The sequence below is a fragment of the Macaca mulatta genome, chromosome 1, assembly GCF_049350105.2.
Source record: "Macaca mulatta isolate MMU2019108-1 chromosome 1, T2T-MMU8v2.0, whole genome shotgun sequence".
In the NCBI taxonomy this organism is placed as follows: domain Eukaryota; kingdom Metazoa; phylum Chordata; class Mammalia; order Primates; family Cercopithecidae; genus Macaca; species Macaca mulatta.
The window spans coordinates 126557745-126571023 of NC_133406.1; the positions used below are offsets into that span (position 1 = coordinate 126557745).

The 13279-nt window shown below is 35.9% G+C and overlaps 1 protein-coding gene across 10 annotated transcripts in view; it reads left to right on the plus strand.

Annotated features, from left to right (window-relative positions):
* Positions 1–9268, plus strand: part of PHTF1 (putative homeodomain transcription factor 1) — a 62186-nt gene extending 52918 nt beyond the window's left edge. For 4 of the 10 annotated variants that reach the window (XM_077950903.1, XM_015148585.3, XM_028830310.2 and 1 more), the window contains 7 exons: positions 401–673; positions 1770–1901; positions 2414–2500; positions 5576–5731; positions 6744–6839; positions 8090–8215; positions 8740–9268. In XM_077950903.1, the coding sequence (XP_077807029.1) occupies positions 401–673; positions 1770–1901; positions 2414–2500; positions 5576–5731; positions 6744–6839; positions 8090–8215; positions 8740–8760 (891 nt within the window). In that variant the 3' untranslated portion in view covers positions 8761–9268. Of the gene's footprint in view, positions 1–400; positions 674–1769; positions 1902–2413; positions 2501–5575; positions 5732–6304; positions 7212–8089; positions 8216–8739 lie in introns of all 10 variants that reach the window. The other 6 variants (XR_013399594.1, XR_013399595.1, XR_013399593.1 and 3 more) reach the window with 3 other exon arrangements.
* Positions 9269–13279: the final 4011 nt, after the last annotated feature.

The following is a 13279-nucleotide window of genomic DNA, read 5'->3' on the forward strand; positions in this document are numbered from 1 at the left end:
TACTAGGTGATCAGGAGCTATTTTATAAGAATCTCTTAGTGATTAAAACAGTATGACTCTGCTTTTGAAGCACATATATATATATATCATCTATATTATATGTAATATATTATTAACATATATATGTAATTTTGTAGTCAGAGTCTTTACATGGTAGTATATATATTATTTGTTATACCTGGTCTCTGTTAGCATAGTCAACTGTTCAGGTATGCTCTACAGATATTCCTATCTCATTGAATCCCAATTTTTAATAAGATTTAAAAGTCATAAATCTGTATGTCATTTGTATTTATACTTTTAGAATGTGTTTTTAATAGTCTGAATAGTGTTTGATAAATACTGCTTTGTAACTCCATTTAGCTACACAATAATGATAGAAATTGTAAATAATTCACAGGTCAATGCCTATCAGCAAGGAGTAGGTTATCAGATGCTGGGAAATGTTGTCACTATTGGATTAGCATTTTTTCCATTCTTACATCGACTTTTCCGTGAGAAGAGCCTTGACCAGCTAAAGTCCATTTCAGCTGAGGAGATCTTGACTCTCTTTTGTGGGGCACCACCTGTTACACCTATTATTGTTTTGTCCATAATTAATTTTTTTGAAAGATTGTGTCTTACTTGGATGTTTTTTTTCATGATGTGTGTGGCAGAGAGAACATATAAACAGGTCAGTGGAGAAATAAGTAAAATTTTTTACCTCTGTTTTTGTATATGATATTCCATTGAGTCGTTTTTGTTCTCTTGATTTGGTCTCTCTTCAAGTTGATGTGGACAATAAAGGATTGATAAGTGGACTTTTGATATTTGTGGATTTATTGTTTGTGTTATTGACTGTTTACGTATTACACATTGTAATCTGAAATTTTGCCAGGCCCCACGTGTAGAATAAGTGGCTTAGCCAGTGAGTGAGCCTAGCCGACTGCTTAGCTTCTGTACCTCAGTGTCCCTTTTTTGTTTTTTATCCATAGAATAAAATAATTATCTACATGTGATAATGTTTTTGTGAAAAATGGCCAAGTGAGAAATACGTAAATTGAAATTTGATAAAAATTATGGATGGAGGGTTTAAAATATTGGTGATATGCAGAAGAAGTGTGATTTATTTTATTTTATTTTTTTGAGACAGGGTCTCGCTCTGTTGCCCAGGTTGGAGTGCAGTGGTGTGATCACGGCTCACTCCAGCCTTGACCTCCTGAGGATCAAGCAGTCCTTCCAGCTCAACCTCCCCAGTAGCTGGGACTATAGGCCTGCGCCACCACACCCGACTAATTTTTTGTATTTTTGTAGAAGTGAGGTCTTACTTTGTTGCCCAGGCTTGTCTTGAACTCCAGGGCTCAAGTGATTCCCCTGTCTTTCCTCCCTAAGTGCTGGGATTACAGGCCATGAGCCACCATGCCCAGCCCCAGAAATGTGATTTTGAATAGAAATTTAATTTGGGAATAAGGCAGAATGATGTATAAACATTTGAGTTTGTGAAGTAGTGGATCCACAAATGCCAACCATTCTTTGGGGGTCTCCAAAGAATATTCCTTGCAAATGTTGAGTGTACCACATTGTGAAGAAGTATATTACTATGTAATGTGCTTTGGAAACAACAGGGTAATGACCTATTAATGAAAATTTTCACTGCCCATCTTAGTGATCACTGATTAGAACTTCATTCTTTTTAACATTTTTGTATTCTGCGAATATCATTGGCAATTATGTGAATACACAGACACATACATACATTTCACTGTGATTTTTTTTTAAACCTCTTCTAGAGATTTTTATTTGCAAAACTCTTCAGCCATATTACTTCTGCCAGGAAAGCTAGGAAATATGAAATACCTCATTTCAGACTTAAGAAGGTGGAGAATATTAAAATATGGTTATCACTGCGTTCCTATCTAAAGGTGAGTTTTATTTGATTAACAATAGAGTATATGCAAGAATATGCTCACTGAAGCTCCTGGCAGCACTTACTCAGTAGACAGTGTAGTTCTGGGTGTAGGCAGATCATATCAGCAGCCGACAAACTTGCTGGACAGCAAGTTGGATGTCATCTCTCTGCAAAGCTGGTAGGGGTAGGTAAAGAAGAGCTTAGAAAGGGAAAAGAAAATCTAAATTTCCTAGGGGCAAAGTGATAATTAAATAGTGTATATTTTTCTGACTTTTTTGGGAAATATTCCAGCTTTTTTGGGAAATATTCCAGTATGTTAATGAATCAGTCACCCTTAATTTGAAAATGCATGGATTTCAGTACTTAAAGTTGATGACTTTATGTACTGAATATGTTAAAATCCTATCTCAGAAACTTCTTATAAACATTTTCACACGAATGTAGTACAATTCAGAGTGTTAATGATGTGAGGGCGGTTGCTGTCTGCCAGTAATCTAAAACATTAACACGTGTCTCACTCCACAGAGACGGGGGCCACAGCGTTCAGTTGATGTGGTTGTATCCTCAGTCTTCCTACTGACACTTTCGATTGCTTTCATTTGTTGTGCTCAGGTAAAAGTTTCACATCTGCTTTAAGGAAAAATGAAAATTCTAATATAGGATTCACTTTCTGTTTTAGACTTAGGTCACTGTCTTTAAGTATGTACTTTTAGTACATCTACATTTTTTACTATTTTGGATTTTTGGTAATTTTTCTAACTTTTCAAAATGGGAATACAAGTAATTTTGAAGTCCTTTCAAACTGTAAGATCAGTCTAATTTTAGTTGGTAATTATTAATTGATATAAAACTATCGTATGATTGTAAAATACTGATTTTCCGACTACGTTATTCCTTCTGTATTTATTAGTTGTCACTCCAAGGTAGATCTTTCATTTCTTTCCCTCTCATTTATTCATTCATTTATTTATTATACTGTGGAATCATGTATTCTCATTTTTATACAGTGGGTTAAAATCTGTTACTATAGGCTGGGCATAGTAGCTTAACACCTGTAATCCCAGCACTTTGGGAGGCTAATGTGGGAGGATTGTGTGAGGCCAGGAGTTGAAGACCAACCTGGGCCACATAATGAGGACCCATCTGTACCAAAAAAAAAAAATCTGTTACTATATTTGCTTTGATGCCTACATTGTCCCAAATTTGGCCAGTGGGAGCTCCTAGAAACCCCCTCCTTTATCCTTTTGATAGGGTCTCCTTTTTGTAAAGCACTTCTGTGCTTTCTGCATTAAAAGAAGTTACAGGTTTATCTTATACTTTTGCATTTATTGAATTTTAATGTAATTCTACTGTGGTCAAAGCATACTCTGAATATTTTCAGTCCTGTTAAATATGTAGAGGTTTACTTTATTATCCAGCATATATTCAGTTTCATTAAATTTTCCATTAGCACACTGACAAGATTTATATTCTGTCATTGTTGAGAGCAGTGTCCTATATGTATCAAATTACCTACATCCTTACTGAATTTTTTGGTCTGCTTATTCTGTCAGTCATTGGTAGAGGTGTGTTCAAGTCTGATTGTGGATTTGTCTATGTGTCCTCTTCTGTCGATTTTTGCTTTATGTGTAACGGGGTACAACCAGATTTAGTTTTGTTATCCATCTTTTTGGGCAATTGACTTTTATGTCCTTTATAGTGATTTTTTTTTTTTTTCTGAGTCCAGGATCCAATTCAGAATTACATATTGCATTTAATTGTCATGTCTCTAGTCTCCTTTAATCTGGAAAAATGTCAGGCTTGGCCTTTCATGACCCTACAAAATGTCTCTCTTTGTAATGTTTCTTATTGATTTGATGTTAATTTCGTTGCACCAGCTGTCTTGATTCATTTCTACATGTTATATCTTTGTCTACCTGTTTTTATTCTTTTGTTCTCATATTTTGGTTGTGTCTCTCATAATCAGCATGTCCTCTTATGGTTGCTTGGTGTTCGTTCGTTCGTTCTTCTTCTTCTTTTTTTTTTTTTTTTTTTTTTTGGTAGCTGGGACTACAGGCACATGCTACCTAGCCTGGTTAGTTTTTAATTTTTTGTAGAAGTGGAGTCTGGATTTGTTCCCCAGGCTGGCCTTGAACTCCTGACTTCAAGGGATCCTCCTGCTTCTGCCTCCAAGAGTGCTGGGATTATAGGCATGAGACACTGTGCCCAGTTGGTTGCTTGTTTTTTAATCCATCCTCACAGTCTTAGATTTTGGAGTGTCTAGCCCATTTAAACTTAATGTTATTACTATAACCACAAATATATTTGGTTCTTACTTTTGCTACCTGCTAATTTTCCTTTTTCACTCCTCTTACCATCTTTTTATTAACCAAATATTTTTAAATATTCCACTTAATCCTATTAACTTGTTATATATTCTTTTACTATTGTTTTAAGTAGTAAAGAGATTACAACATGCATGCTTAATTTTTTATAGTCTAATAAAATGATTAATTTATCACTCTCTTGATAATGCTAGGCCCTTAGAACAGTTCATCCCATTTACTTTTTCACCTTTTGTATTATTGTCCTTCACCTTAATTTTACATATATTTTAAAACCACAAGATGTAATTATTATTGTTTTGTGTAATTAATCATTTATATTTACTCACATATTTACCTTTTCCATTGCTTTTTATTATTTCCTGAATTTCTGTGTTTCTCTCTGGGATTATTTTCCTCCTACCTGAGTAACTCCTTTAGTATTTATTTTAGTGACAGTCTGCTGGTGATGAATTCCCTCAGTTTTTGCTTGTTTGAAAATATATTTTATCACTTTCACTTTTGAATATATATATATTTTTATCAGGAATCGAATTCCAGGTTGCCAGTTATTTCCTTTCAGCACTTTTAGGATTCTATTGCTTTCTGATTTCCACATTTTATCTTGAGAAGTCTGCTGCTAGGGTGCCATGACAAGCCAAAGCTAATATGAGTCAAACTCAGTGGGGAGGCAGAAAACAAAGGTCTTGTAAGGCAATGGAGCTGGCTAAGAGGAGTGGAGATGGGAGCCTACATAGCCCTGGGGGAAGCGAGATGCAGAGGGCAGCTCTTCCTGTTTTTCACAAGGTTTCTGTGAGCATTATCTGTATGTTTTTCAGTAAATTCCATCTTACTTTGGGCTTGTTTGAGTAAATTTCTTTACTTTTAAATCAACAAATTTAAAAACAAAAACAAAAACCTTTTACCAGAAAATTTGACGCATAGTTCCTGCTGCTATTGTTATTTGGAGCCTAAAACAGAATAAAGAACTGATCGTTAGGACTTTCTAGTCATACCAGTGGGATGAGCCACATGTTTTAGGGAGCTCACTTGACATAATGCAAAGTTATTACTTTGAATAATGGTTGCCATATCGTTGTGAGTGGACACACTGATAGTTAAAGTAGTTGCAAATGCATTTGTCTTATTTTATTTGTGGTATTTTCCTTCTTTGTTACTTCTAGACCCTTGCTAAAGGAGAAAATCTAGGAAACTTAAATATATAATGATTAAATAAATAGGTAATACTTTGGGTATTAAAGCTCTTCTGCTTTGAGTATTAAAATACTGGATTTTTGGAAATGTTCTTAAATTGACAGAGTAAAAGTAATGATATGATTTTAAGGTAAATGAAAAACTAAACTTTTTTTGATCCTTTATATAGGTTCTCCAAGGACACAAAACTTTCCTGAATGATGCTTATAACTGGGAGTTTTTGATCTGGGAAACAGCTTTACTACTTTTCTTATTGCGTCTGGCCTCATTGGGGTCTGAAACCAATAAGAAATACAGCAATGTTTCGATATTACTTACAGAACAGGTATTGATCAGTCCTGTCAATTGGGTTTAGTGGTTAGGGGTAGCATAATACACTGTAAGGTCCCTGCAGAGGATTCAGGGTTTAATCACTGTCTAGCTATCACATTCTAGCTAAAGGACCTCACAAGTCACTTTGCTGCTCTGTAGTTGCTTATCCCTAATAAAATGGATGTAATATCTCCTCTTGCTCCCAGGATTATGAGAATTAAGATCTAATGGATTGAAAAGACTTTGTACACTATAGAGAGATTTTTATTGGTGGTAATGGAGCATGCTTTTAATCTCATACTCTATGTCAAGTATTACATCTTTAGAGTACGTGTCATTTAGCATGTATAATAAGCTTTTTGAATTCTTCTGTATCAGACATAGAATACATTATTCAATGTTTGGAAAATACTTGGTTTTCAGTATGTGAATAGATACTAAGATTGAGAAATATCTCTTGTAAATACAGAGTAGTATAAAGTGTTTTTTTTTTTTTTGTAATTTTGTTTTTAATTTCAAGTTTTTCCATAAACTTTGTATAAAAACATTTATCATTCTTTTTTTTTTTTTTTTTTTTTGGTCTTAGAATCATACTGGAGAATTCTTCATACAAGGCAAAATATAAGGAATTAGTAAAGTAACAGGAGCTATCTTCTTCCATGTTTAATGAGGATGTTAGATTATCTAGGGGGATAGTGAGATGAATAAGATATAGGTTTTGAACTCAAGGTGCTTATGTGCTAATTATGTTATATTGCAAGTAATATTAAAATTTTTCATTGTTTTGATATTTAAATTGCTTCATCATTAATAATTTTTTCATCACTAAGTATTTTTTCTTTGCCAGAGTGAGACTGATCAGGGCTGGGGGCTAGAGTACGTGACATATGTTCTCTGTATCAATAGTTATTGGAATTTCAAAATTTATTTTACTTGAAAACATGACCTTTGAAATATGCCAGATTTTATGCAGTATACATATTTTTTTCTAAGAAATTTACCTTAATTTCTATTCCTTCCCTTAGATTAATTTATATCTTAAGATGGAAAAAAAGCCAAATAAGAAAGAACAGCTTACTCTAGTAAACAATGTATTAAAGCTGTCCACCAAGTTGTTGAAAGTAAGTCATAGGCTGTGATACACTTTTACTATCATTTAAGTTAAATCAGTCTCTTCTCTGAGAAAACATTAAATGGCAGATGATACCTTGGGTTGGGAGGAGTCCTGGAAGTGGACTCTTCCACAGTGGCATCAGGGGTAGGGGTCACAGTGGTGGTTAGGACCAGAGCTGAGGTCACAGAGCTCCTGGAGGCAAGGTTAAGGACAAAGAGTGGCTTCCCATCACCAAGTTGGACCATCTGGTCAAGGACATGAAGATCAAGCCCCTGGCGGAGATACGCCTCTTCTCCCTGTGCATCAAGGACCAGGTTCAAGGCATTTGTCACCATCGAGGACTACAGTGGCTATGTTGTTCTGGGTGTTAGTGCTCCACGTAGGTAGCCAGCACCCTCCATGGGGCTATAATCATGGTCAAGCTCTTTATCCTCCCTGTGTGAGGAGGCTACTGGGGAAACAAGATTAGCAAGCCCCATACTCACACTGCCCTTGCAAGGTGACTGGCAGCCTGCATCTCTGTCCTGGTGGCCTCATCCCTGCCTCCAGAGGCATTGGTAGCGTCTTAGCCCCTGTGCCCAAGAACCTGCTGCTGATGGTGGATACCCACCATTGCTGCACTTTGGGGACTGCGCTGCTACCCTGACCAATTTTGCCAAGGGCACCTTTGATGCCATCTCCAATACCTACAGCTATTTCAGCCCCAACCTCTGGAAAGAGACATGTTCACCAAGTCTCCCTATCTGGAATTCACTGACTATGGCCTAGAGACCCATACCAGAGTCTCCATGTAGAGGACCCAGGCTCTAGCTGTGGCCACCACGTGGTGGTTTTATACCAGAAAAATAAAGTGAGTTAGCCTGTTTTAAATAAATTAATTAATGTTTTACTTCTCAGAACCCAGTAAGAGATAGATGCTAGGCTGTGTAGATTCAAAATGCTGACCTGATGATTTTGGGTTAATAACTACTATGAAAAAATTTCCAATTTTGTTACCCAGGTTCTGATGATTGCTGATGTCTGTCATATTTTATATATTTTAAACCACAAATGACATATTGCTCAAATCCACCTAAAAAAATCTTAGTAGAAAAGTAGGTGAGAACGCGTTATGGATGTTTTGAAGGTAGCTCTTTGAATATTAAGGAAAGGCAGCCTTAAGCATTCATCTATACCCAAGACAAAACACAGCAAGAAGTCACTGAGTAGCTATGAGAAAACATGTATCTCATTTCAATTCTTTGATGTTTTTTGTAGGAGCTGGACACACCGTTTAGACTCTATGGACTGACAATGAATCCCTTAATCTACAATATCACAAGAGTAGTTATCCTTTCTGCTGTCTCAGGTGTTATAAGTGATCTTCTAGGATTTAATATAAGAGTAAGTATCCCCACCACTCTGTAGCATCTTAGTCTTAAAAATTACTATGTACGGAAATCTGTGTTCTTCACACGTGTGTGTGTGTGTGTGTGTGTTTCTAGCATGGAAATAACTCTTGAGGTAAAGAAATAGGCATTTTGATTGGTGGTCCACAGGCTTTTCTTTCAAAGCTTTGGTGTTCTCATTTTACACAAGTATAACAGACAGTGCTCTTGAATGGAACAAAAAAAATCAAGTTTGAATTTCACATCAGTTTAATAGCCTGAGCTGGGTAACAGTCTTACTCTTATCCTGGGAAATGTACAGAGGTTGAATGAAAACCAGTTCATGAACTGCATTGTATTATTTTTGATCCTGGAAGTTTTAAATGTTTTTTCTCTATGATGTTCTATGGTTGCTATTGCCAGACTTGATACCTTTTCTTCTTTTATAAAGGATTCTTTGTTTATAGTCATGTAAGTGTACCTATAAATCCCACCTGGTTTTCCTAGAACTAACTTATTTTGGTGATTTTGTTTTCTTAGCTGTGGAAAATTAAATCATAAGCTGAGTTAAATGCCTGGACTCTCCCCTGACTGGTATCAAAACTTACCTATCAAGGAAAGAGATGACTGCAGAAACCAGTGAGATACCCACCTGCTTGTTCACATGCACAGGTGCTCTCAGCTCTGCCAAAGCGAATGAATGGTGTTTCCAGAGGAACAAGTCCTTTTCCAACTGGGCGTGCATGCTAAAAACCTGTATCTTCATGCTTTTCAAACAACACGAATAGTCAGCCGACTAAAGACACTGTGTGTTTTGGTAACACAAGGACAATTTTGTAAGTTAGTAAATTTATTATGTGCACTTCTGTACTGTGACAGTTACGTTTACTGGCCATAGTCTTTTGGGCAACTATGGTAGATGCCCAAAGCATGAAGCAAATGTCTTTTATTGGAAATATGCAAATTCAATATTTTTACATTATAGTCTATAGAATTGGAGATTTCATTTCTCTATCAAAGAGAGATCAAACTATTTTAGGTTAAATCCAAATAAAAGAACTTTACTGGAGACTTTCAGTTTCTAGGTTTTCTTTGTTGTTGAAGGAAGAAAAATAACTTTTAAACTCTGAGTTTCTGTTGAACTGTGGATAAATGTTTTGTTAGTTTACAATTTTGAGTTAATCCTAATAACTGTATAGTTGTTGGTGAACGATGCATGCACACAATATGCCATGTAATTCAGCATGAAAAATTTTTAAGTATATGCCTACTCATCCATTTCCATCATACAACATGGTTTCCATGTTCTATGTGGAAGTCATGGAAGCATGGTTTCCATATAGATCATCTAGTTGTGGTTCCTAACACAGTGTTATGTGTCCTATCACAAGCATCATTGATAGTTTATCTGTTGTGCAACTTAATGTATTAAACCCTCAGTACATTTTCAGGTCCTCAGTGTCTATAGTCGACCATGCCATGCCTCTGATGATATAGATTCTGTAATGCAGCATCCTCTTATACACATGCATATACATATGTTAATGAAGCTCTAATAGTCTACTTATAATTCTTGCTCATTAAGTTACCTGCTTTGAAGAATCTTTTTTTTTTCCTTTTTTTGAGACAGAATTTCGCTGTGTTGCCCAGGCTGGAGTGCAGTGCCACCATTTTGGCTCACTGCAACTTCCACCTCCTGGGTTCAAGTGATTCTCCTGCCTTAGCCTCCTGAGTAGCTGGGATTACAGGTGCCCACCACCACACCTGGCTAATTTTGAAGAATCTCTTGAGGCAAATTGAAAGCTTGAACATTTTAATGATAAGGTTTTGTGAACTTTTAAATAAACATAATTTAGAAACTTGGTTATTACATGTAAAGCATGTATTCATTCAAAATCAGAGTATCAGTTGCATATTTTCTAATAAGCAGGAAGATTTGTGAGTTTTAGAGGTGGATTTCTGAAGAGTCCAGGGATTGAGGTCAGACTTTTCTGAGTTCAAATCTTTGGCCCTGCCACTTATTAGCTCTTTGTATATTAATTTCCTCACTTCTTAACCCATTTATGGGAATAATAACTACAAGTGGGGATAATAACTACATAATAGGGTTGTTAAGATTAAATGAGGTTATCATGTAAGGTACTTGCACAGTGTAAAGTATTTAATACTTAGCAAATCTACAATAAATATGTTACTATTTAAAATCCTTTAAAAAAACCTCACTGATAATTCCTGTGAAGATAGAAACATAGAAAGCAAGGTTGCCGAACTAGAAGTTGATTACCAAAAATATGCAACCTTTTATACATGAGTTATAATTTTTTAAATGGTAAAACTCCATTATAGTGATCTACCTTTAGAAGGAAGTGTTCTGTAGAAGCACTTCAGCATCTCAACAGATGGCTCATAGAAACCATGCCTTTACTATTTCCATAGGGAACAGTAGCAGTAATCTCAAATCCAAAATTGAGCTCACTGCAGATTTCAAATGAAAACTGATGCCTTCATCTTTTTCTTCTACAAAAATGCTGTTCTATTTTTATGTACAACTTTTACACAGTGAATTCTTAGTTTAAAAGCAGTGTTTAGAGTATATTAATTCACTTGTGTGGATTGCTTCAGTTGTGGTTTTGATGGTGTATATTGGTTTAAATTATTTTTCAGATGGGTAAAATTATATGTAAGTATAGTTAATCATATCAGTAACTTAGGAATGATTCTTGAGTCATTTTTCTTCCTCATACCTCACATCCAATCAATCACCAAGCCTTTGAATAATTATCTTCTAGGTATCTTTCTGATCAGTCCACTTTTTCTTCCTCCCCACTGCCATTGCTCTTAAGTCAGCATCCTTGGTTTTTTGAACAAGTTTCTGCTATCTCTGCTCTTATGTATGCTTGACTCCTCTTTCCCCCATGCCTAACCCACTCATCTCAAAAGTGTAATATGTCTTTCCTGAAATGTAAGTTTCGTAATTTAGAATCCATTAGTAGCTTACTAGCACTTTGAAGATGAAAATCCAAAATTCTTTTAGCAAGGTGTATAGGCCTACCCTATTGAGAAAGATTTTGAATCTTCATGTTTGAAAGATACTTTTGCTGGGTATAAAATTCTAGGTTTAAAGATGTGGTTGTGCTGTTACCTCCTGGGTTGCATTGTTTCTGACAAGAAGTCTACAGTCACTCTAATCTTTGCTCCTCTGTAAGTGTCTTTTTTTTTTTTTTTTTTTTTTTTAACTCTGGCTACTTTTAAGATTTTTATCTTTACCATTGAATTTGTGCGATTCAATTATAGTGTACATTGGTTTAGTTTTCATGTGTTCTGTGCTTGGGGTTTGTTGAACTTATTGGATCTTTGGTTTTGTAATTTTCATATTATTTTATATACAGTTTTCTATTTTCATATAAAATTTGGAAACATTTTTGCTATTCCTTAAAATAAATTTTCTATAGTCTACTCTTACCTACTTCCTTCTGGGACTCAAATTTACATGTATATTAGACTGCTTGAAGTTGTTCCTCAACTCACTGATGCTTTATATGTTTGTCCAGCCTTATGTTTGTTTTAATTTTGGATGATTTCGTTTGCTGTGCCTTCAAGTTTGCTTTTTTGCACTGATTTGCTATTAATCCCATCCTATGCATTTTTCATCTCTAGAAGTTTGATTTTGGTCTTTTTTATATCTTCCATGTCTCTCTTTAACATGAGTATTCTTTTCTCTACCTCATGTAACATAATACATTTATAATAGGAATAGTATATAAGGATATTAAAACAGTTATTGTGTCACTTCCCCCCCCCCCCATTTTGGGTCATTTTCCTGCTGTTTTGCATGCCTGGTAATTTTTTATTGGCTATGAATTTTATACTGTTGGTGTTTGTGTGTATGTATGTATTCTTCTTGGTAGTCTTTTAAATATTGTTGAGACTTTGTTTTGGAACACTGTAAAGTTATTGGAAATAGTCTGATTATTTCAAGGCTTGCTTTTAAGCTTTGTTAGGTGGGCAAGAGCAGCCTTTAGTTTTTCTCCGTTCACCGAAGCAATATCCTTCTGAGTACTCTACCTGATGCTCTGTTCATTATGAGGTTTTTTCTTTGGCTGTAGTAGCGTGAACTATTCCCAGACTTGTGTGAACTTCTGGAATTTTTCTGCCTGCTTCTTGGAGGTTCTTAACCTGTTCTTGGGTATTCCCTCATATGCTTGTGCTGATCAATATTCAGCTAAAGACTTGAAAGGAGCCCTCTGCATGTCTCTGGAACCCTCCCTTCTCTGTGCAGCTGCATTCTCTCTGGTACTCCTACTTATAAATTCTAGACCCCAGGCCTTCTCCAAATTCTCAATTCTGTCTCCTCAACTCAGCAAGACTACTTGGTTCTTTTTGGGTTCTCCCTTTTTGCACCACAGCCTAGAAACTGCCTCCTTGTAAAACTGCTTGAATGAAATAATCTTGGAGCGGTTATGGGACTCACCTTGTTTAATTCTACTATCCTGTGCTGCCTGGTGTCTAATATCTAAAATCCATTTTTTCGTATTTTTAAAATTGTTTTTCAGTTGTTTGAAATTTGAAGAGTAAAACAACTCTTCATTACCTTAGTAAGTGAGTTTCTCCGGTTGCTCAGGCCGAAAGCTCCATATCTAATCTACTACCATGTCATGCCAGTTCTGCATTTCCACAGCTACTAGGTTAAGCCTCCTTCACTCTCACCTGGACTACTGTGTGACCCACTGGTCTGTTTCCATTCTTGTCTCCTACAGTTGGTTTTTCATAGCCACATGAATGAGCTTCAAAATTTGGAAACTAACATTGTTCCTACTTAAACCTTTCCTGGCTTTCTCTTTGGTGGCCTCCAAGGCCCTTCATTATCATGCTTGCCTTGCTTTCCAGCTTTACCTCCTTTACAGCCTCACTCCTTTACCTCACCACCACACTGACCTCCCTCTGCTCTTCTATTAGTCCAATTATTCTATTATTCTGCTCTTCTATTATTCTTTCTCATATCAGGCTTGTGCAAGCTTGTTTCATCTGCCTGGAATGTATTTTCTTAGGTTCATCTCTGGCTGGCTGCTGCTTATCTCTC